The following is a 24,389-nucleotide window of genomic DNA, read 5'->3' as shown; positions in this document are numbered from 1 at the left end:
ATCCTCCTGACTCCACCTCCCAAGTGCTGGGATCAAAGGCATGTGTCACCACACCTGGTTTTATGTGGTGCTAGGTTTGAACCCAAGGCTTTGTGCATGCTTAGCAAGCACTTTATCCACGGAGCCCCATCCCCAGCCTTGGGAATTGCTTAATTCTTGCCCCTGGTCTGTAATCCCAGGGCAAACCTGGCCTGAAGGGTTGAGCAGTCAGGGAAGCATTGGGTGTGGCAAGGAATGGATGCATGGAGGGGACCTGACTGGTTCCATGCTGAGTTTGGGAATATGGCTCTGGTCCTCCCTTTTGGACTAGAAGCTGGTGGGATGGAGAGCAGGTGGTACTCACCTGCCATTGCCGTACTTGATACGGATATCACGACTCCGGTTGAGCTCTTTGCCATCTTTGAACCAGCGGTAGGAGGGCTGGGGATTCCCCGCTGCTGCCTCGCACTTCAGCGACTGCTTCTCACCCACCTCTCCTGTCTGGCTCTTCATCTTCTTCAGCTTGGGCCGGGTGGCTGTGGGGTGCAAGGCAGGCAGGTGAGTGTGGGGGTAGCGGGGACAGTGCCAGGCATGAGCAGTAGGAGTTCCCATGGTAAGGCTGGAAGTGGGGAGACTAGAGGCTGCCCCTCCTGACATTTTTCTTTAGTCCAACTCAACCTGCATTTAGAGTCTGCAGTGGGAACATAGTCCTGCTCCTTCTGGGCACTTCTCTGGCCTTGGGGTGGCACCAAGAGCTTCGCATTCGCTTGTAAAACCTTCACAACCCCATGACTTCACTGTAGTGTTTAAACCCATTTATAGACAGGGAAACTGAGGCTTAGGAGAGTGAAGTCACTTCCCTGGACCTGAGGTTCAAATCCAGATCATGACCTTGGTGGTCATGATCTAACTCCTGTCTTTCCCCTTCACTTCCTCAACCCCGCCCCCACCAAGGTCTGTGCTGGGCCCAGAAGACACAGGAAGTCAAGATGGTAGACTTTGCTACCACTTCCATAAAAGGCAGCCTAGCACTGTAACCTGGAATTGCCACTGCAGTGTGGTATGAGGGGAGCTGGGGGTGGCAGAGCCCAGAGGAGCAGTCTTAATCTCAGCCCCGGGGACAGGGCTCAGGCAGCTAAGACTAAAGGAGTGGATGTGGAGGAAAGTGAGGAGGTGCGCTCTGCTGAGGTAGCTCTGAGCTGAAGGAATGTGAGCCAGAGTAGTGGGCTGTCAAAGGGTGATGGAGGGCACCTAGACAGGTGGGTGTGGGCCCAGGCCTGGACAGTAAGCTCCAGGCTTTCTCCTCTGTTTCTGAAAGCCCAGGCAGTTCACAGACATGTTAGACTCCCATATGCCACCTCCTTGTGACACTCCCTGCCACCTTAAACATATACACACACTTTGTTCCCAGCAAGGTGAGGGCATGCAGGGCTACCTGCTGGGTCACAAATTAATAATTTGCACTGAGATGGCCCTTCCTAGGACATGCAACTTTCCATGCACACTCTCATTTGATTCCTGAGCTCTTTGTGTCACACTCCAGTGTGGGTGGAGCTGACTCAGGTTCAGAAACTTGACTGAGACCACACAGCTACAGAGCTGAGGCCAAAGCCTGGGTATAGGGCAGGTGGCAGGCTGGTGTCAGCTTCTGGAGCCGTCTCTCTCACGGAATGCAGACCCTGGATTTGAGGCCTCCCATTAGTGTAAGGGAGGGTCTACCAGGGTCAGGAACTGTCTGGGGAACCTGCTGGCCCCATCTCCAGTCCTCATCAATCACCAAACCTTTCTTTTATTGTAGCTTAGAGTCCTGACAGTGGGCTAGAGGCTTCAGGAGAAAGGGCTTGCTAGAGGTAGAGTTTCTTTCCTAACTTATATGCAAGTCTGCTCACAAGTGGGAGGAGATTAGAGTGGGGCACAGAGAGACCAGAAGGAAAGTGCGAGAAAGCTTCCTTTAAAAATGTATTGTTGGGCTAGGTGTAAGCACAGACACCTGTGAAAGTCATGACAAAACACAATGAGTAGGCAGAAGCAAACAAAACCATCTACTATTTCAGTACTTGGAAATCAGTACACACACACACACACACACACACACACACACACACACATTATTTTTAAGCAAAATGGGACTAGTGCCAGTAACATGATTCTTTCATTTAAAGAAACAATGCAACCTCTTCACCTCCGTGTTCAGTATCAAAACCAGCATTTTTAAAACCTAACTTGCAAGTGCCTGGAGAGATGAAGACAGATCATTACTCAAGAAAAGGGTTCCATGATGAGGCTGATTCGGGGAAGACACGAATGGATGCAGTCCAGGAAGGGCCTTCATTTACCTTGGTCTGACTGAGTATGGGCTTTTGAACCTTTTTTGGGGATCCCCAATAGTACTTCTGGGGAATAAAGTTCTACATTGTAACTTGCATGTGTATATGTGCATAGATGTATACATTTTAACACATTATAGCCACATGATTCAAATATAACAAGAGTATATATTTTACAAAACAAATCTCCCTCTAGCTTCACAGAATAGCCAGGAGGTAACTAATTTTATCAGTTTCTTCTGTATCCTTTTAGAGATCTTTTACGAATACAAAACCATTTTTTTTCCCCCTGGCACTCACACAAATATTTTTCCACAGAATCACTTTTCACACTTGCATAATATTCCTGTGTGGGCGTATCATAATTTATGTAACTTATTGCTGTTGAGAGGTGCTTAGCATGCCCTCCCAATGCTCCCATTACAAATCAAGCCCTGAGGGCCCTCCCTGTGGCTTCATTTCTGCACACATCCAGGAGACACAGACCGTCTGAGTTCTAGTCTAGGTTTGGCTACTTGTTAGCTCTGTGTCCTGAGGTTGCTGACGTAGTTTGTGTCTGCTTCACTTTTTCTCATCTGTAAACTACAGGAGATAAAGAACAGCTGCTACCCTTGTGGGACGGCTGTGAGGACTGTGTGAGATAATGCATACAGAACCTGGCATGCAAGTGGGATTGCCATGTCAAAGGCCATGCAATCCTCCTCAGCAATTTTGTTCTGCCAAATTGCCCCCTAGAAAGGCTACTCCCATCCACATTCCTCCTCTGAATGACTGGGCCTGTTTTTTTTTTTTTCTTCCCCACACCCTCACCATGTTGGGGTATTATCACGTTTTTAATCTCTACCAATTAGCTAGGCAAAAGATAACGTCTCTTTGTTGTGGTAATTTGCATTTATTCGATGACTGGTGAGGCTGAACAGTCATCGGCCCATTGTGTTTCTTTCTTTGGAATTGTTGGTTCATGTCTGCAGTCTGTTTTTCCAATGGAGTGCTCATCTTAAGGATTTGCAAGAGGCCTCTGAAAATAGTAAGGCTATGAACCTTTTGTTACAGTGTTCCCCCCAGTTATCTGCTTCTCACATTTTAAGATGCATGGCTGGCCTTCCTTCCATCCCTTCCTTCCTTCCTCTTCTGTACCAAGAGAGTTTGTGCATCAGTGTACTGTGGAACCTTCTGGAACTTCATGACACAAAGTAGTCCTGCCTAGCATCCTTCTTTTCCCCATGTCCCATGCTTTCACCTGCTCCAGAGTCCCTGTCACACCTCACAATTCTGAACTATGGAAGCCATGGGAACCATCTGGAGACTTAAAAACCTGGGCAGACATCTGAGAAACAGGGCTGGGAAAGCCATCCAGGAGGGTGGGCTCACTGTCTCATCTGTATCTTTCACATGTGCTGGAGAGTGTGTGTATAATCACCGTACATCCCAGTGCCTGGAGACACGGGAGCACATCTGCACAGCGGCTTCATTCTAAGGTTGACTGACAGCTGTCATCTAACCTTGGTCTAGCGCTGACCTCTACCTAGTCCTCTTTGCTTTCTTGTGACTGGGACACAGAAAGCTCCTGGTAGGGTCTAAAGTACCTACTTTCCGTACTGGAGTTCTGACACCAGGGAAGCCTTGTCTCCTAGCCCTGTGGGCCACTTTGCTTCCAGCCTGACCCCAGCCAGCCTCTGAGGGGTGGGATGAAGCCACACTGACTCTGTTACTTTGCTGCCTGATTTGAGTCCCAGCCAAAGAAGGTACAGTGAGCCAGTGGGCCACTGTTTCACATGAGGGTGATGGGCTGGGAATGCACCAGACAGAGGCAGTCAGCAGGCAGGACCAGAGGGCCCAAGGAACTGAGGGTTCCAAAGCCATTCTATGTCTCTGTTAAAACACAGGCTATTGTTTTAGATCCCAAGGGTTCCTCTCCAACCAGTGGGAACTCGTGTGTCTTATTAGCCACTTCTTGATAGTTTACGCACTTCTGAACAACTGGACTAGTTTACTCACTCCTCATTCATTCATTCATTCATTCATTCATTCATTCATCCATCCACTCACTCACCAACTCAATTCATTTCCAATGAATGATTCAAGCTGCTACATGCCAGGCACTGTTCATTCACTGGGGAGTGAGCTAGATAGTCCTGAATTTGGGGAGCCTGACTTCAAGAGGTAGGATGAGGCAGTGACAATGAGCTTGAGAATTCACAGGCTTTAACAGCCTATGCAGCTGAAGAGAGCAGGGGCTGGAGAGGCAGGCAGGCCCCAGGTGACAGGGTTGTAGGAGTCAGGATAGGAAGCCAGGATTGAGCTTGTATTTTTCTTTTTAACTTCTTTTGTGTCTGCTAGACGATTTTAAACGACATATTTGAACTAGACTATGCTTGCATTGGGCAGCACTGGTCTAAATGGCAAGAGCATAAGAATAACCACATGCTCGAATCATGCCATGTCTTTTACAGAGAATTTTCTCTTCTAGCTTTTGGAAGATCCTCACAAGAATCTCCTGAAAGGCAAAGCGGGGCCAGGCATACTCACTAGGCTCAGTTTTCTGTGTCTGGAAAGTTCTTTGGTGGATCTATTAGAGCAGTTCAGATTGTAGAAAAGAAGAGTGCACACCAGATGGCTCTTGGAAAGGTGCCTGGGGGACCCCTGCAGCCCCACTTCTGGGCCCAGAGCTTGGAAGCTTTCTGTGGCAAGGCCTGGGGACCTCTCCAAGATAGCCCCGGATTTGTTCTGAAGGTGTCGGAGGAGAGCATTAGATGCTGTCTGGGAATGACAGACAGTCGTGCTTGTGTGTTTAGCTCTTTCTTAATCTTACAGGACGTTGTTTCTCCTGTTGTGGCTTCCAGACATAAAATTCAGTACCAGTATTCTAGGGTCACTTGGCACAAGGCTGGTAGGTCATTCATGTGGCAGGCCCCAGGCACCTAGAGACAGCTCTCAAAGGGTTTCAAACATGACTGAGCTAATCCCAGCCCCCAGCCACAGCACCCACCCCCTTCCGAGAGGGATCTATTTTATGCTCAAGTCCTAGGATGCCATGCTAGTGTGGGGGCACAGAGAACATCACATTGTGTCCGAAGTGTGTCTTGAGGCTAGAGCTGAACCAAGCAGGGGAATAAGCCCCTGGGATGAAGTGGGTTCTGCCAAGACAAGAGCCAAAGCTACCAGTGGGCTGGTATTCACCCTCTATCCTGCTCATGGGGCTTACCGAGCACCTCAGTATTTACTGGGGCATTTGCTGAGCATATCTGCTCTTTGTCAGGCCTGGCTCTGGCTTTGGCTCCACACAGATAGGACTTAACTGTATGTGGAATGACCAATACCCCCTGAGTTTAGTTCTTTCTCTCTGTCACTCTTTTGTTACATAAGAAATAACATTTTGCTGTAGAAAAATTACACAATACAAACAAGGAAAAAGGAAAACACATTAAAAGCAATTCAATTATCTTCAGAGAGGAAACCCACTGCTCATATTTTCAAATATCACCTCCAAAACATTCTTCTCTAAATGCCTTAGGTTCCTTTTCAGTCAACACATTGGAAAACATCTTTTTCCAAGTCAAGCAATACAGCCATAAATCATTTTAATGGCCACCTATCATTCCATTGTTCAGATGAATTTGTCATCCCCAGCGTTCTCCTGATATTAAAAATAGTGGGGTAGACTTTACCAGGTCATCTCTGTGGCCCAGTGAAGGAGGAACAGCAACCCTGAGGGGATGGTATGTTCCCCCTCAAAGAGAGGAGGCTTCAAAAGCTCAGCACCCAGGAGTCAGGACAGGTGACAGACATTGGATAAAAGCAATAGGAAAATGTGTGTACAAAGAGGGGCCAGTAATGGTTAAGCCTCCCCACCCTAACCAGTGACATGAGTGACACCAGTGGTGAACTGATGACCTAGGAAGGCCTGGATTACTGAGCAGCACTCCCCTGTTTCATCTTCAGACCAATTTTCCTTTGGGCTGAAAACCCACATTCCTTGGGTTGGAGGAGCACAGAGGTCCCTTCCACCAGCAGCTTCAGGGTATCCTTATGGGGACAGTAGGGTGTGGAGAGACTGCCTTTGGAAGCTATAATGACAAAAGGAAAGCCTTTCCAGGTCTGCACTAAAAGGTTTCCCTGGCTGACATGTTCCAAAAACCCTTAGGACACATCTCATGTGGTATAAGTTGGACCATGGGCTATCTAATGGCTTCTACTTCCTGCCACCTAGTGCCAAACCAGAGCATCTGGCCTGTATCTATGTGACAGGCAATCCCCAGAGAGCACCTCATTAAAGATAGCAACCCAGAACAACAACTCAATCCTTCCCCACATCCCAGCCTGGAGGCCAGTGCTGTTGCTGCCTGACCTCATTCCTCTCAGCAGTGGGCGGTGGGTGTGGAGTGAGAGATCTGAGAGTGAGGCAGACAGGCTGTGGCCAGGCAACCCGGCTGGGAAGACCTGGCCCCACCTCCCCACTTCCAGAACCAAGGGCAGGGACACTGGACTCTTAAAAGGGTTAATGACCCTCTCCTCATGACTAAGACGCAGCACTCTCCTTTGCAGCTAACACCTGGAGACTATGCGGCCAGCCTGCCTGGCATCAAAGTCTTCTTCTGCCCTGCTGCTGGCAGGCTGTGGGCCGGCCCCCTCCCCACCCCTCTCTCCCACCTACAAAGTGACTGCAACCTATTCGAGGTTAATTACAGACTCCAAGTTCAAATGAGAAAAGAAAAAGCCAAAACAACCTTAAACTCAAAACATAGCTGGTTCAAGTGGGCACACAGGATCTGCTCTGTGAAATGGACACTCGAGTGTCCTCAGAGCCTGCTGAAGGACCATTTGATACCCACAGGTTGGCCTCACAGAAAGACTGAAAGACTTGGGGTTTTGGCTTTTATGGGCCGTGTGTCCCAGCCTGGCACCTGGCTTTACTTTGCCCTCTTCCAATATCCACCCAACAGCTATCCATACCCAATAGGCCTGTGTTGTGCCAGCACCTACTAGCCAGGGAGGCAATGCAAGACAAAACAACAGTATCCCTGCCCTCCAGGCTCAGCCTCCTCCTTAGGGTTTCCATGGGGGCAGGAAAGGGTAAAAGTCTCTGGGAGAGCCCAACATCCGGAGAGAGAGCCAGTGGCCTCCCCAGGCTTTACTAAGGCCAGGGGCAGAGATTGCCAGTCCTGTTCACATTTTGGGGCTCAGGTGGAGCCACAGGTTTGAGAATGGTGCAGATGGGAGTCTGAAGGGAGCTGCGGTGGGTGGGGAGATGGCACAGGTCCCCAGAGCAGACACCAGCTGCACAGACACCATAGACTCTCAGGTGCTTTCCAGGGCTCAGACACCTAGTGCTACACAGATGGGGCATGGCAACCAGAGCTGGAGGAGCGGTAGTGAGGACATTTCATCAGGAGGGCGAGAGGTCCCACTAGACCTTCTGGGAAAAAAGGGCCACAAGGTCGACATAAATGCCAAGGTGAGAATGAGGACAAATGTCTTTGTCCCACTCTCCCAGTTTTTCACTGCAGGCCTTAGGTAGCAGTCTAGTTCCCTGGGGCTTCAACTGACTCATCTGTGGACCATGTATTTTTTTTTTTCCCCTCAGGGGAACGGAAGGAAGGAGAAGTGCTTTGGGGAGGTACAGAAGTTTCTGGCCTTCTCACCTCTTTGGTGGCTGGGAGCCAAGGTAGGAGACAGAGCAGAAATAACAGCCCTGGAAGGCCATTACCATCTGCCCAAACCCTGTTTAATCTGTCTGCTAGGGAAGGTTGGGCATGAGACAAAGTCTTAGGTCTTGGTCCAGGAGAAGCCAGCATGGAGGCTGCCTGCTGCTGAAGGGCTGGGGCAGCTATGGCTTGGGGGAACTCAGAGAGCAGAGGAAAGAACACTCGATACTTTGTCCTCTTTGGGGTGGCCCTGTACCTCTGCTTCCTCAGCCTAGATAGGGAGAGTTGTCAGGGCCTTGGGGATTTCAGGGGGAGGGGGTCACCTGACTACCTAGACTGCTGACTTTTCAGTAGGGACACAGGTAAGGCTACAAGACAGTCTTAGGGTCTCTTTCTGGAGGGTCGGCCTGGCACATTACTAGGCAAAGCAGCACATCCATGTTGAAACAGACAGCCATGTGGTGAGGCATAGTATCAGATTCATAAGGATTTTTAAGATAAAACAGAAGACTGTGGAGCAATGTTGGGCTTCAGGTAAAGGTGTCAGCAGCCCCACCCAGGAGACATCCGTGCACTCATATAGGTTCTTGTTAAGTTCCAGGTGTGGGGCAGGGCTGAGACACTGATGAGGTCCAGGCTAGTGTGGGCAAGGGGTCTAGAAGCAAAGCATTCCAGTCACTAGCTCAGACATGACAAGCAGAGAACCGACATCTCTACCTCCCTCCATTGGATGCCCTTTCAATAACCTTGGCATCTGTGACCACCTATGTCTCTCTTGCCTTCCCCCAAAGTTCAAGTTCATTCAACTGGCACCAATCCTCTTGCTTTTGTTACCCTCCACTGTCTGCAGGGACCTGAAATTGCCCACATTGTCTCTTACCCCAGGATGCTGCTACCAGGGTACACCTGGCACACTTACTTCTACCCTCCTTGCTGACTTCCTCAGAAACCTTCCTTAGGTTCCTGCTGCCTAGAAATGAGGCTTCAGCCTTCCTTTGTTGGCAGCTGGGCCCCTCAGGGATGCTTTCTGGTTGGTCCACATTTCTTCCCCAAAGGCCCCCTGCTACCTAACCTTAACACTTCCCTCTAGGAACCACACATTCCAGACAAACCAAGTCCCAGTTTGTCCCCTAACACGCATATTCTGTCCTGCCTCCTAACACCATTCTCCACACAGGAAACAGAATAAAGAGAGCCACCATAAGGGCTGGAGCCAAAGAGGCTTCATTCAGTGTGTATGCTGGCTCTGGCCAGTGTCTTGTATAACCAGTTGTTACTTCACCTCTTCGAGCCTTCATTTTCTTGTCTGAAAGACAGGAACCATCCCACCCGCCTCTAAGAGTGGAGGTGACACACGTCAGGAACTTTGTGCAGGACATAGACTAGAGCAATCTTTTAGCAGTTCTTCTTGATCCCTCAAGATGTCAGATGCTGCCGCCTTCACTAATCCACCGGGCCAACTGCAGCCTCTGCTCCAGGCAGACTCCCCAAACATTTCCTCTACCCTTCTTGGGGCTTCTTAGCATGGAACATACTACGTTCTTTTCTAGACTTCCGGGGGTCTTGAGAGGAGGGGATGTGCTAGGGTTTCATGACATTCCAGGTATGTGGCCAGAGGCAGTGCTCACTGCTCATGGGCTGAGCAAATGAATTGGTGATGTAAGGCTGAGCTATGACTGATGGGCTTCTAAAGCAGCCCGGATAGAGACAGCTACAAGCACTCTGGGCAGGGTGGAGCCCCTGTGCTTAATCCCAGAGCCGTTTCCCACCCACAACTCCTTTGCAGCTTGTCCCTCAGCCCAAACAGGCCTGTGCCCCACGACAGCAGAGTTGATGATGAAATCAGGGGCCTCAGCTCTTTCTGGTGTACCACTGCCTCCAGCACAGCCCTGGTAGAAAGCCTAACCACAGCAGTCTCTCTCTAGGACAGTGTCCATCTTCAGGGGGAGGAAGGCGCTGCTAGGTGTGCACATATAGAGGTGAAGCATCTCAGAAGCATCCTCATTTGTGCCTTCACTCAGATCCAGACAGGAGCACAGCACACATCAGATGTGAGTGTCAGAAGCTGAGCAAGGCAGTGCTCAGCAAGCTTGGAGGGGTCTACCAAAACCGTGCCAGGGAGTACAGGCGGTCTGCTCATCTCTCTCCTCATCTTGGGTGCCAGGAAAAGTATTCCATGGGAGGATGGGGTGGGGAACAAAGTCTATGCTAGACCTGCTGGGCCTGAGGGATGAGCAGGTTCAAAGGAACAGGTGGTGGTAGACCCTGGTGCCCTGAAGGAACCCAGAAACTGGTGGTGAGGCTGCAGTAGCTGCCTCAGAGGGAGCTGCCTTCAGAGGATTGCCCGTGGCTGTCAACCCTTGCCTTGTTGACATGGACACTTCCCTTTCTGGGCCTCTGTTTCCCCATCTGGATAGTGAAGTGACAGAACTATCTGCTCAGATCCAGTCTTACCCAACTCCACTCAAAAATCACAGTACCTTCCAGCCAGGCCCACACCTTTTAGAGTCCTTGCGAAATGTTTCCAGTTTGAAGAGGGCTTTTGAGACAGTCCATGGTCCTCTAGCCACTCACTAACACACTTGAGCGAGCACGCACGCACGCGAACACACACACACACACACACACATCCTAACTGGGCAGCTCTACCCTGGTCCATCCTTCTACACACAGGGGTGTGCAGTGTATAACTGAGGATGCCTCAAGGGCAGCTCTATCTAGGATGTCCCTGCTGCAGAACCTTCGCTCCCTACTGGTTCAGAGAAGGCCAGACTCCTGACGCCATAGTCAGAAGACTACCTACCATCCTTCCCTGCGGTCTCTGCCTACCGTATACAGCACTGCCAGCACAGTTTGGCACTGTATGTTTTCCCCAGCCTTCTGAGCTGCTAGCACCAACACTTTACCAAGTGGTTGATCTGATTGCAATGCTCAGCCTCCCTTTCCCAGGCTTTCCTGTTCCTCTAAGTCCATCTCATCCATCTCCTCTTCCTCAAGGCCTCTGGAGGCACCTTGAGTGGGAAGCAGACTCTCCTTCCATCCCTTTGCTGGCTCCTCTTCTCAGGTTAGGCTCTGCAACTAGAACAAACCCTGTTATATCTCTCTTTTCCTTAGAGTGGTGAGCCCATTAGTCCCAGCAGGTGGAGTTGAGTCCACATGTGGCACCATGAGCATGGAATGGAGCCAGGGAAATGCCAGGTCCCAGCGGGGGTCTGCTTCGTAGGGTGAGACAGCCAACTGAAACAGTGGTTTTCAAATTCAAGCACAGCTCCTAATCCACCATGGAACTGTCTAACACACACAGTTAATTCCCCCCACAGTTTCTGATTCAATAAATCAAGGGTGAGATTCAGAAGTTTGCATTGCTTTGTGTATATGTATTTTTTATGAGTATGAGCATGTTCATGTGCGTGTACATACACAAGGGTGTACATGCGATTGTGGAGGCCAGTGTCTCCTTCAATTGCTCTCTTCAGTTTTTTTGAGACGGGGTCTTTCATTGAACCTGGAACTCACCAATTTGGCAAGACTAACTGGCCAGCAAGCTTCAGGGATCCTCCTGTTCCCACCTCTCCAATGCTATGATTACAAGTGTGTGCCACCACACCTGGCTTTTTATGTGGGTGTTGTGGATCCCAATTGGCCTTCTTGCTTGCATGGCATCATATACTTTACTGACTGAGCCCCAAGAATATGCATTTCTACCAAGCTCCCAGTTCATGCTTTAAATCAGGTTCCTATTGAAATATCTTTTGCACAAGGGACTTTCTAGGACCAGATAACTACCCACTAGGGTACTGGATCTGGCTGGACTCTGGATCTTTGGTTTGGTTTCTGGCCAGGCCACTCAACCATGACTTCCATCTTCCCAGGAACTACTTACTACCTGTTGGTGCAGGCTCAGGGCCTCCAGCTGCCCTCCTGTGTCAGTGCTCACAGTTTCTGTTTAATGCCCTACTGCCACAGCCATGCTCTAAGCTACTGGTGAGGGCAGGGCTTCACTGCTCATCCCTGAATCCCCTTTGTGTCTCATCTCTGCAGAGCCTGGGAAGCAAGCACCTGTCTAACTGATCTGATGGGAGGCTTGCTCCAACAGGTGGCCAGCAGGGCTCCTCTGGCTCTTGCCGGTTTGTCTTGAGGGACACAGAATGCAGAAGAGCCTGGGGTTAAGTAGATGTGACTGGGGAAGGCAGGGCAGGGGCAGACTTCAGCTCAAGAGCTCATCCTTCCACTGGTTCATGGCTGATCTCAAGGTAACTCATGAGTTTCCCTGCCCGTGAAGAGGGGGTGACATTAATATCCATGACTTTGTGGACTGGACTCTACACTGGTAGGAAAGGCTCAGTCAGGGAGGGATACCATCCCACTTCTTGTTCTTTCCCTGGTACATTTCTAGCCCCCCATCTTGGCTGAGCTCAGACGCCACCTTCTCCGTAGGGTCCTTATTTCTCTGTTCCAAACCTAACTCCTCTCTCCACTATACTTTGCATGTTTATGGTTCTATACCCAATTTGAATCTCAGGGATTTGTGAAGGGATCTTTCTCTGAGCGTCCTGAGGACAAGGCCTGAGGTTTAATCACATAATAGAAGTGCAACTGGTGCTCACAGAGTTGGGTACAGAAAAGCAAGTAAAACACTTTCAGTTTGTGTGGCTATCACAGGGCTAGTGAAGCCAGCTGAGGTCAGAGCCAGGCCTGTGAGTGCCTGGGTCAGCCCCTTTCCTCCACACTATCCTCTCTCAGTCACTGCCCTGAGGCCTGGGTGGCTCTGCTCCATTTGGAGGCTTATGATGCTGAGGACAAAAGGCAGCAACAAGGGCAGATCTGCCCATCCCTGAGTCCATTATGTTGCTTCAGTAGCTCCTAGAACCCACCTGGCACTAGGGCCCAGGTTGTACATGGAGAACAGAGGGTCTGGACCATATTGTTTTAAGGGAGACCATCTCTCCCCGGCAATTTGCAGCCTGAAGCTGAAGCTCATGGTCCAGTTTTACTTCTGCCTCAGACTTTGTGGCCACCCCATCCCAGGTGACTCACTGCCCTATCCAGCCCCACTGCTATGCTGATCTAGAAAGACAGCACTCTCTGTCCCCTTTTCACCCCCGCCAAGGGCCTGGGACCTGCACTGGGGAACGATGAGTGTTGGTCTGTAAACTGCTTTGAGCTCTCGGGATGAAAGGCCCCTGGGAAGTACAAAGTCACTCCCTGCCTGTTGTTACTGTTCCTCATGAACCCTGCCGTGCCCTGAGGTGCCAAGGAGCCAGAGCAGAGCATGAGGTGCAGGCTGCACCCCGGAGTGTCAGGAGGATCGTTCCAGGTGCCAAGCTCAGCAGGGTCAGCCAGGGGCCGAGACTGGGGGGAGTGTGCCAACCCCCAGATGCCGTTGAGACACGTGCACATGAGCACAAGCACCTTGGATCTGGAAGACTGGAGTTGGTTCCAGAAGTCTGAACATTCACTTTACCAATGGGCAGGAGAAGGGAACGATGGGAAAGGAAGACTTCAAAAGATTTCTCTGTGTCCAGGGAATTCAAATGCTATATGGCTAGAGCTCTTTGCTGAGTATGCTGGTCCACCTTGACACTCCAGGACACCTGGTGGAGACCAAAGCCCTCCCAATGTCCCCTATGGGAAGATGAAGACTGCCGGTTCACAGAGGAGCTTCCGAGGATGGACATTTCCATCCAGTCCTGGCTGGTCTTTCCAAGGCCACATGGAAGAGGCCAATGACTTCAAATCTGTTCACCAAGTCTGTCTCTAAACCAGGGCTGGCTCTTCATTGTCTCTGAAGTCACGTCTTCCTACTAACTGGCATCTCACAGTGATTCTTCACTGGGGCTCTCAGGGTCACGAGACCCCAAAGGTGAGACTCTCCTCCCATGTAGAAGATGATAGCAGAATGTAATGCCAGCGAGAGGGACACAGCTCCCGAGTGGGTCCCAAGTGCCTGGCTTCCAGCTATTATGTGGTATCCACTGCACCAAGTGGACTTAGCCTAAATTCCTCCCCCCAGAGCTGCCATATTCCTTGGAAGAAAGGAAAATGGATTGTCAGGGGCAGCCCCAGAGGGGATACCAGGAATCGGCCCCACAGATTCTCTGTGAGTCATGGAAGAGAGCTCACACCTGCAGCTCTGCCCCACCCAGCACTCCTGCACTGAGGCAGGGGAAATGCCCTTTTCCCCACACTCCCTCCCATTTGCTAAGGAGGAGCTTGGGTGCTGCTGGGGGCACCAATTCATCAGTATCTCTGCTTCTTATTCCTCCTGCTTTACAGAGTTCTTCCTCCTCACACTTAAGAAGGTTCTGGAGAAGCACATGCTCACTTTCCATGGCTGCAGCCCTCTAAGTGTCAGTCAGATGTGGCCCAGGCCTGGCTGAGGCCCCTTTCCAGTTGCCCTGTGCCTACAAGGTGCTCTCTGAGAATGCAATAAAGTCCCGGTAGCCACAGGGTTGGCCTGGAGTGGTGTAGAGAAGAGGCCTCCGCTCTGAAGGCCACCATCATCTTAATCACTCATCCTGTAGGGTTTGAGTCATACTCTTAGTTACAAACCAGGGGATTAAGACTGTTGGTTCTGTTAATAATCTTGATTTAAAGTGTGACCTTAACCCATGCCTTCCATGTTCTAGATTGTTCCACAGTACCCAAAGTTCCTCTAGTTCTTTTTTTGGATCTGCCTGGGATCTCCTTCTCAGCCAGATCCCTAAAAAGGGCATTCTGAAGAGCCAGATGGCCACTGGAAAACGGGGAACATGCAAAGTATAAGAAAAAAGACAGGGAGAAAGTTTACAGGAAAACATTAAGAAGGACTTTGTCACCTAAGGTAGATGCTGGGATGGACAGATAATTCCGAGGACTGTGGAGTCTCTCTCATAGTCCACCCCTCACCTCCCCGACGTGAACACTCTACCCTTGACATCAGGATGCTCAATGATCCCCAGCAGCTAAAGCCTACCCAGAGTCACACTACCAGGTTCATTCCTGCATGTGTGATATCGTATCCAAGTCAGGGTGTATATGTGGGGGGAAGCAGGGAAGGGGAGTGTAAGAGAAGGTTGCACTGAGTGAAATCCATGACTTTTTGACCCCTGCAAGAGAAAGCCAACTCCCTCAGGTCACAGGTCATAGTTGCTGGCCCCTCATGTCAGGCGCCTGGCAGGAGAAGACTTACATCTCCTGTTTAGCTGACCAGTCTTCAGGAAGACTCCAAGACACCTGCCCCACAGAAATGGCCAAAGAGGCAGCCTGGACTGTAAGGGTCCTTGCCTGCTTCTCTTTGGTGGGCTTCTATGGTGAACTCCTAGACTCTCTCTCCAATAAAGATCCAGTCTCGCCCCTTCACCATTACGCAGAGGCAGGGTAGGAAAGAGATTTGGTTTTCTCTCAGTTACTACGGAAGCTTTCTAACCTTCCATCAACTGCTGGTTGGATGCTATTTTTGTTGGGTCCTGGTGAGAACTCCAAGGTGGGTGTGGATCAAAAAATTTGGGCACACTTGTCCAGATAATGCCATTGGAAATTCAAAGTCTCAACCCTGGAAAATACTTTTTGACTTCACCCCAAGAAACCCTCAGTACTTCCCCTGTAGAATGGGGATAAGACTACCTGCCCACAGCACTGTCATGGGGAGTAAGTGGAGATTGGGCATTTGAACTCATCTGGCTTGTGGGTTAGTACCAAGTTTACTTTTTTTCTTTTACAAAGTAGTCAAGGAGAGGCTTGCCTGAGGAAGAAAAATGAAGTGAGAAGTCAGAGCTTCCCCAAAGGGGGCCTCAAGGCCAGCCTGGTTACATGGGGAGGATGTGCATGTCATAGGCTCTGGGCTGGGAAGCCCAAGGCCAGAATACCCCTTCACCCTGCAGCTGCCCAGGGTCAGCACCAACGTGGGTCTCTGTCAGGGGCTCTTCTCACTGAGAGGGAAGGGTGCAGAACACAAGAGACCAAGGGAATCACCAAGAAATCCAAGGCAGGACATTTCATGCCTGGTCACCCTCTGGGGGACACATGTGTCACAGAAGCAGCATTGCCCCGCTGGCTGGGATTCACTCCCAGGGCAGGGCATCCCCTCCATCTCCAGAGGTGGCGGGCGTGCTGCCCAAGCTCCAATGGTGGAGCAGAACGGATGGAGGTGTGGCACAGGGGTGGGGGCAGCCGGAGAGCCCAGCCGGCTGGGGATCCTAGCAAAGGCAAGGCAGTGACAGCTCCCCGAGTGCAGCGGGCTAGGCCCGGAATGTGTTCGCTCACGTCCTTGTCCCCGACGCGCTGCGCCCACTTGCTCGGGGGGCAACTTGGTCTCGGTCGCTCGGGAGATATACTCGCATTGCCACCGCCAGACTCCGGGCGCACATCCCTCGCCCACCCTGTCGAGCCGACCGGCTCGACCTGCTCTCAAGCGCGCACGCCCGGGTTGCTGCTGTCACCCCGGCGCTGCTCCCTGCGCCCCAGACTCACCCGCGCGGCGCCTGGGGCGGGTGAGCAGGCGGCAGGTTTCTCCCATCGAAACGGGGTTTCTGGGCGCGCCGAGGTGCCCTACCTTTCTCCCCGGGATCAGGCTCCCGCTCCCGCTCCCGCTTTCTCCCCTCTCGGTGCTTCTTGCCGCGACCGCGGCCCCTCCTCCTGGGCTCCGACATGCTGCCCGGGGTCCCGGGCGGAGGGACGGCCTCGGCTATCCGCTGCCGCGCTGCGCCCCCGCCGCCTGCAGCCCCAGTGCCGGAGCGCGGCGCCTTTCTTATAGGCGGTCACACCCTCCGGGGGAGGGGAACGGCGAGCCTTAACTCTTCCCCTCCCGCGCCAGCCGCCCTCCGCCCACCTCCCACCCGCCCAGGCCCCAGGGGACCGTGAGCCGCGGCTCTGGGCCCTGCACCCCCTTCCAGAGCCCACCGAGGCAGACAGGACGCGCGCCCCAGAAGAGCGCCTTAGACCTCCCCTCCAGAGAAGGGGCTTGAACTGAAGGGGGTGGGGGTGCTGACTGGGGGGAGAGAAGATGGGATTCCCCCAGCGAGGGCCAGGCTAAGGACAGTGTGGGGGTGGGGAGACAATCAGAGATGGGCCTAGGAAAGGACCAAAAAGAAGCCCACCGGAGGGTGCAGAGTGAAGGAAGCACCCTTGCCTCCTGGAGTTGTTCTACACAGCTTTGCCTGGCAGTTGTCTTGTTTCTCTTCATCCCCAAGGGGCTGGTCTCAGCCTCACTGGAGATCACAATTTAGGACATTATCTTTATGCACCCCCACTTGTGACTGACTGGCTGAAGGAGCCCCTCCCAGCCAAAAGGGGCTGCAGCCTACTTGAGGGAGCCTGGGTGCTCCAGGTGGTTTGGCGCCCCCTCCCACACACACGAACTGCAAACCTCAGACCAGGCAAGCAAACAGCTCCAGCTGGCTCCTTTCTGGGAGGCCTGCGAGGTGAACTCCGAGGCGGCTGCACCGCCCCCCTGCCCTAAGCACACATCCCACAAAACAGCAGGGATGAGGGCTGTCGGCAAGGACACAGGCTCCTGCCTCCAGTCTGGGTGTGGCACTGAAAGGGTTACACAGCAAAGACTCTCCTCTCCTGGCTCCCAGAAAGCCTGAGCCTGCGGTTTGCCTGCCTAGCTCTGCCTTGAGGTGTCCCCTTACAGCCATCCTTACTAGAATCCCAGTCAGAGATCATCCTGGCCAGCTCTCCATCTCCTTAGCAGAGGGTCCCAGTGCTTCTCAGGACGGAGTCCTCCTTAGGACCGTCTTCGGGAGGCAAGGACTCTGGGTCAAGGCCATGGATTCTGGGGCTCCAGGGCTGTCCTGGGGGCCTGCCTAATCAGAACTGTAGCCTAAACATGGTAGGGGAGTACAGGAAGGGAGATGATGTCCGTACAGAGCTGATCTCTGGAGCTCCCGTGGCCTCAAATAAGTCTTATCAGGGGCCACTTCAGGGGAGGCTGAGTCTGAGAAAGCAAGCCCCTCTCTCCACCCCAGTAAGGCACAGCAAGCACTCACCCTTATAGCTTTGCTCGGTGAGGGAGATGGCAAAGGATCCCAAGAAGACTTCCCCAAGCTCTTGCTTTGGCAGCTTCCAAAATGTCATTCATATAATCGCTCCCCAGCCTTTGGCCATCACCTCAGATCACTCCTCCTCCTGTCCCCTGACTTTGGTCTCTCAGCCTTCTTAGTCTGAGCATGCCCAGCTGCATCCCTCATCACCCACCACCACCCACCCACTAAACTCAAACACTTACTTGGCAGCTGAATCCCAACCTGCCAGCCCTCAGCTCAGAACTCAAGCTCCACGTCTGTGCCTCAGCCATACTCAGCCACAGCCACATGTTTGCTCAGTGTCCTCTCCACACACCTTGCATGCTCTAAACCAGCCACTCAGGGTGGCATTCTCCCTTCTTGGCCTACCCCACGGCTCTGTTAATTTACTTCGTGAAGATGTGGGAAACTCCCTGTACTTCAGGCACATTGCTAGGTGTGAAGGATGTGGCTATGAAAAAGAGAGACTTGCAATGACCTTGCATGAAGGTTATAACCTTGGTGGGGATGGAGAAATAGCTGGTTACACAGATAATGGATTAAATCTGTGCTAAGTAGTAAGAAGATCTGTTCATTCAGCAAGCATTTATGTATGCTTATCTACAAGTGGTTCAAGGGAACACACTGCAACGAGGGAGGGCTTTCCACAGGAAACATTTATTCTGGAATCTGAAGAGTGAGCAGGACTGGACCAGACAAAAGGGAGCAATAGCATGTGCAATAGCCCTGAGGCAGGAAGCTTTTGTGGTTTTGCAAAATCAAAAGACAGTCAGCATGCCAAGGTGTGTGTGTGTGTGTGTGTGTGTGTGTGTGTGTGTGTGTGTGTGTGTGTGAGGCATGTGTGTACATTTATGTATAAGGGTGGAGAGTGGTCCATGTGCTCTGAAAAGAAGCCAGGGGAGAAGATAAATAGCAGTTAAATTATCCAGGACATTAAATTATCCAGCCCAAGGAAGACCCTATTTTAAGAGTAGTTAGTTGCTTCTAAATGCAGTGTGGGAGAGAGGAGAGAAAGGGCACATCTGGAAGATCCTGCACGTCCCAGATGCCCCTGTAAGTGTCCACATGAGCAATTTCACTTTCTATGTGTAGCTCCATCTTCATCTCCCCATTAACTCAGATCTCTTTAAGGTTGTGACTCTAGTACCTGGCACGTGTTGAGGGGGGCTGTAGATACCTGCCATTATGACAGCCAAGTGACTCTCTCCCATTAGAAGAGTGGCTAAGGATAGCAGCGGGACAAAAGGCTCCAGTGGGGCAGTGGGAGGGAGCCTTCCCTAGTGCAGCTGTCCTGGCAGTCCATGGCACTTTATGAATGATGCAAGTCAGAAATGCCATGGAAATTCCAGGGGTGCAAGCTCTCTCTAGGGAGCCAAAGCATGCAGACACAGTGCTGAAGGGGGCAGGTCATGAAGATCTGGATTTCAGTGTGTGTGTGTGGGGGGGGGCAAGCGAGGGGTCCTGGCAGAGAGGATAGCCTCAGGGAAGGGGATAACTTTGGGCGGGCTAGCTGGGTTCTCACTGAAAGGCCTGCTCTCATCACATTTTGCAGATAAGGATGGCACAGAGTGATGGAGTCATCTGCCTGATCAAGGAACGGGTTAAGTGGCAGGACAGAGCTAGAAACCCGTGCACTTGGGCACTTACAGCCTGTGCTAAGGTTCACAAGTGTCTGGCTTGGCTAGAGAAGGTAGAAGAAGAGAGTGGGCATGAAAGGGACCCCTGCCTTGCACCCAGTTTTTGTCACTAGAAGTAACACCTCTGTCACTGGAAAGTAGAGAGAGGCCCAGTGGTGCTGGTACCATGCCAGCAATGTCCTTTTCTCCTCACTCGCTATGTAAAACTTCTCCAGGGAAGGTAGCACAGTGGGGCACTTGGGGTGGGGAGTGATGTGCCCATGCCCCTCTCCCGGCTGCACTGGAGCTCCTGCCTGAAAATGACCTGTGAGCAGGCCTGTGGCCACAGGCCTTCCTCTTACCACACGCTGCTGAGTGAGTGAGCCTGGGAACAGCAGAGACCACATCACCCAGCAAAGCCTGTTTCACAATGGGATTCTAATAGCAATACAAGTCAATTCAGTTCCCGAGATGAACAACACAATGCTTAACTGGCTTACAAACTTTTTTTTTCCTTTTTTCCCCCTTTAACATTTTCCCTTCCACTTTGAGGCCGTGCCATGAGCAAACTTTGAAGTTTGGAAAGTTTAGACTTGTTTGAGTCATGTGCAAAAATACCTTTGAGTAAAAAAGAGGAAGGAAAAAACCAAAACCCAACAACAACCCCACACTCCCTTTCCTCCCCTCCACTCCCAGGGGAGGACTTTGGGGCTCCAAAATATCTTACCTGAAAAATTCTCCTGCAAAGTGGTCTTAGGGGCTGAACCAGGCTTTGCTCCCTTCTCCTTGAACTCACTATTTCATGGGTATCCTTTTTAAAAAGCATTACACTTTTACAGATTTGTTTTGTGTGCACTCATGTGTATGTGTGGGCATGCACGTGCCATAGTGCACGTGTGGGGAGGTCAGAGCGCAACCTGTGGTAAGTGGGTTGTTCTTCCCTTTTGTCATGTGAGTCCCTGACTTCGTGGCAAGTGCCTTTCCTGCTAAGCCATCTCACTGGTGGCCCCTTCCATGGGAATTCTTAGAGATGCCTCAGTGACATAGCTTTAAGTAGTCTTTTTAGAGGCTCCTGCCCTACACACCCTCTCCCCCACAAGCCATTGCTGAGCCACCCACTCTTCCACAGAGGGTTGAAAGGCTCTTAGAAAAGATGAGGCTGTCCTTACCCTTGTTAACCCTATTTTACCGTTCCAAGTCATGAAGCTCCTCTCTTTACTTCTGCTCTCCACCCAGTGAGGCCACCAGATGAGGGACAGAGCTAAAGGACCACAGAAGTTCCCACTCACCCAAGAGCTTTTACAGATTCTGAAAAAACCATCCTTCCAGAGCCTTAGAAGGCTGGAGGTCCTGGCTGCTGACTGTTGCACACAGAGTCCAGGCCTAGCCTACTCCTGGCAGGGACAGCCCTGGCTCCATCAGAATGGGTGGGCAGGCCTCCCCTCTCCCCAAATACATACCCTGGTCTGAAGCTCAGTACCTAGCAAATGATAGAAGGTTCTCATCTCACTCAAGGGTACTCCAGCCTCCACTTCCCATTACAAAGGACTCATGGCTATGAGGAAAAGGAACTGTGGTGGATGCTCAGGCATCTGGGCTTGGGTTCAATTTTCCCCTGACACTTGGTTTGTATTGCCTACTGGGGACCCAGGTCACATAGCAGGGAGACATGTCCTAGAATCCTTGGCCTAGGAATGTGGGCAGTTGAAATGACTGGGGTGGGCATGGGGGACACTTGCAATCACTGAAGGAAAGCTTAAGGCTTGATGAACTTGCTTCTGTAGCCACACCCTAGCTTATCACTCAGAGGTGCTATACACACACACACACACACACACACACACACACACACACACACATGTGCACAGTCTTCTTGCATCAGTAGGGACTAGAGTATGCTAGTCCCTGAGACATTTTCTAGACCCAGACCCAGCCCTTGCCAGTCCTTGATGCTTCAAACAACATCTGGCTCCCTTTCAATAGGGGTCTCACTGACCCAGGCTCTACTTCCAGAGGGGAATGGGCAGGGCTATCAGAAGAGGCCCCAGCCAGCTGGTGGTGGCACATGCCTTTAATCCCAGCACTCGGGAATCTCTGGAATCTCTGTGAGTTCAAGACCAGCCTGATTTACAAGAGCTAGTTCCAGGACAGGCTCCAAAGCCACAGAGAAACCCTGTCTCGAACCCCCCCCCCAAAAAAAAAAGTAAAGAAAAGAAGAGGAGCCCCAGGAACCAGCAGGGAGAACACAGGAGAGAGAGAAAAAGCACTGGCCAGAGCAAGTGGGGAGCCTCCCTTGGCTTCAGAGGCTGGTGGAAGAAAAGCCAGACAGCAAGAGGAGAGCAGAGGAGGGGAGAGGTGAGGCGACAGGCAGGCCTGGGCAGGGCTGCAAGCAGGACTGAGAGGAAGTGAGAAACTGGAGCAGTCCCAGTGATGGTGTGTGTGTGTGTGTGTGTGTGTGTGTGTGTGTGTGTGTGTGTGAAGAGCACAAAGAAGGGAAGTGGAGAGGAGGCTGGGAAGGGCAGGAGGCAGGCCAGGCTCTACTTCCAGTGTCCCCAAGGCCCGCTGTGTCCATTTGGAGGAGGCGCTCTCCTTCTCTGGCCTGCTTCCTAACTACTGGATTCTCTAGTGTTCCCTCCATCTGAGGAGTCTAAGAGCTTGTGCAGAGAAGAGCAGTTACAGGTCCACAGGCTCTTCTCCCTGATCCAGGCCCTCCCTTAGCCTCTCTTCTGTGGCTTTTCAGCCTGGCAGCAGCCCTCCCTTGTCAGTTCAAGGAGGCAGTCAGGGCCTGGCTGAAAGCCTGCAGCAGGGAGTCAGGTCTGCTTCAGGTGAGTAAGCACCCCAGAACCCGCTGCCAGAGCATAGCCTTGGGGTTTGTTGCAGAACTGTGTGGAGGCACCTGAGAGCCTCTAGCTCTTCATTTGCTGTGGTTCTGGGTCATGGTTCTCACTGAGGTGAGGGGTGGGAGCCAGCTGTCTTTCAGGGTGGGGGTGATTCAGCCCTTCTGCCTGCCTCCCTCTTCAAGCTAAGTGCATAATTACACAGCAATAATACTAACCGGTACCTACACACCAACTCCCGTGTAAGTACATAATTTATTTATGTAACAACATAATGACTTCTTTGCTGGCCTGGGGGGCAGGGGGACCATTTGTAAGGGCTTAGCTACTGCCTGTCTCACCCTGGGGACACAATGACTGTGTGGATCAGCAATCTGGGAGAGTCCTGTTCCCAGAAGCAACTGTCTACTGCCCTGCTGTTTACACCCTGGTCTAGCAGAGGCCATGAGGAGCCAGTTTCTCAGAGTGTCTGCTTACATAGCTCCATCAGCTCTGGGAGGTCAGGCTGGAAGAGCCAGCATCCATCCTCATGAGGATATTAGAGGCTCCCCTAGGAGAGGCAGAAGGAGACACTTCGAGCCAGGCTGGCACATTGGGAGAAACTCCTGGTCACCACCCAAGGAAACAAGAAGCCTTGCCCAATATAGGCATCCAGGAGCCTGGAGGCCAACATTTCTCTTCTCTTTCTCAGCCCTGCCCAGCTTAGCCCTACCCAGCCCAGCCCTGTCACCCCAGGCTCAACTGCTCCTGGGACCACAGCCCAGCTTCGAAGGCCTGGTCTGGGTGCTGAAGCCCCTACCGTCTTTGGTTTGCTTGGGGAATTCCCAACGGATAGCTTCACAGCTTCATAGTAGCTGTGGTCGATCTAAGAGACTGTTCCTACTACCCCAATCACACCCCGAAGCAACCGGAGCCCTCATGCAGAGGATAGGAAAGTGCCCACATTGATCTCAAAGTGCACACTACCAGAACACCAAGGCTATGGCTCCTGATCCCACTGGCAGCTTCCATGAAGACCAGGCCAATAGATACTGCAAGGAGAGGGGGTAATTCCCTTTTCAGTTCAGCCAGACTCCCCACCCTCCCCTCCGTCCTTGAAAAGTCATATTTTTCTTTTGGGCCTCAGTGACTTTTTCCTGTGAACCCAGAGCCCAGCAGGAATGATGTTTCTCTCAGAATCATTCCAGCAATCAAGCATCAGAGAAGAGCTCAGAGTCTTAGGGATGTCCCGAGCGCTGGGAACTTTGACCCTTGCCATTGACCATCCCAGCTGGCTCTCTAGCAATCTTCCTTTTGCCTCTGGCAGGCTGCCCACTAGTTCTCTGGAACCCTCTCTTTTTCCAAGGCTTGCAAATAGGTGTCTGCAGGGCTGTCCAGGGAACGGCAGGTATACATGTCTCAGAAGCTTTGAACACTGCACCGGACCACAACATGCTTTAGAATTTCTTGAAACAGCATTTAATCAATATCACCATCATGACAAGGAGGAGATGATAAAGCTGACTTCAATGTCTCCCAAAATCGGTTCTCTCCATCTTACTTCTGTCACCCAGGCTTCTGGTAAGAGTGGCTCCCTCTCTGCCACTCTGGAACAGCAGGCTTTGGAAAACGGTGGTTCATGAAGCGCCCACCACAAGCCTTTGACTAATTGCTTGCATGGTTTGGGGGTTCTGACTGGCATCTGGCTGAGTGCATTCTGACATGATTTACACACAGCCCTCCCCTCTAAATGATTCTGCGACTGCAATGCCACCAGCCCACTCCCTGGTCCCAGGGCTCCTCTGGCCGTCCTTTCTCATGCTTTACAGGGCACGGGGTGCATCAGAACGTTTTTCCCTCTCCTCCACCATGGCTACTCCTGCTCCTGTGCGCACAGCCTCAGTGTAACAGTGCTTGCTCAGCATCTCTTTTATGACAAGCTCAGTCAGTGCGGGGGACTGCAGGATACAAAGGCCCTATCTTCAGGGACAGAAGGAGG

General features: G+C 51.7%; 1 protein-coding gene across 1 annotated transcript in view; it reads right to left on the bottom strand.

Annotated features, from left to right (window-relative positions):
• Window positions 1-24,389, bottom strand: part of Nrg2 (neuregulin 2) — a 179,888-nt gene that overhangs the window by 36,828 nt on the left and 118,671 nt on the right. Inside the window, 1 exon segment of the mRNA XM_027400776.2 lies at window positions 344-515. Within this exon segment, the coding sequence (XP_027256577.1) occupies window positions 344-515 (172 nt within the window).

Source organism: Cricetulus griseus, chromosome 2 (genome assembly GCF_003668045.3).
Source record: "Cricetulus griseus strain 17A/GY chromosome 2, alternate assembly CriGri-PICRH-1.0, whole genome shotgun sequence".
NCBI lineage: Eukaryota > Metazoa > Chordata > Mammalia > Rodentia > Cricetidae > Cricetulus > Cricetulus griseus.
Note: the sequence above shows the minus strand (reverse complement) of the source record. Positions and strands in the feature narration are given on the sequence as shown.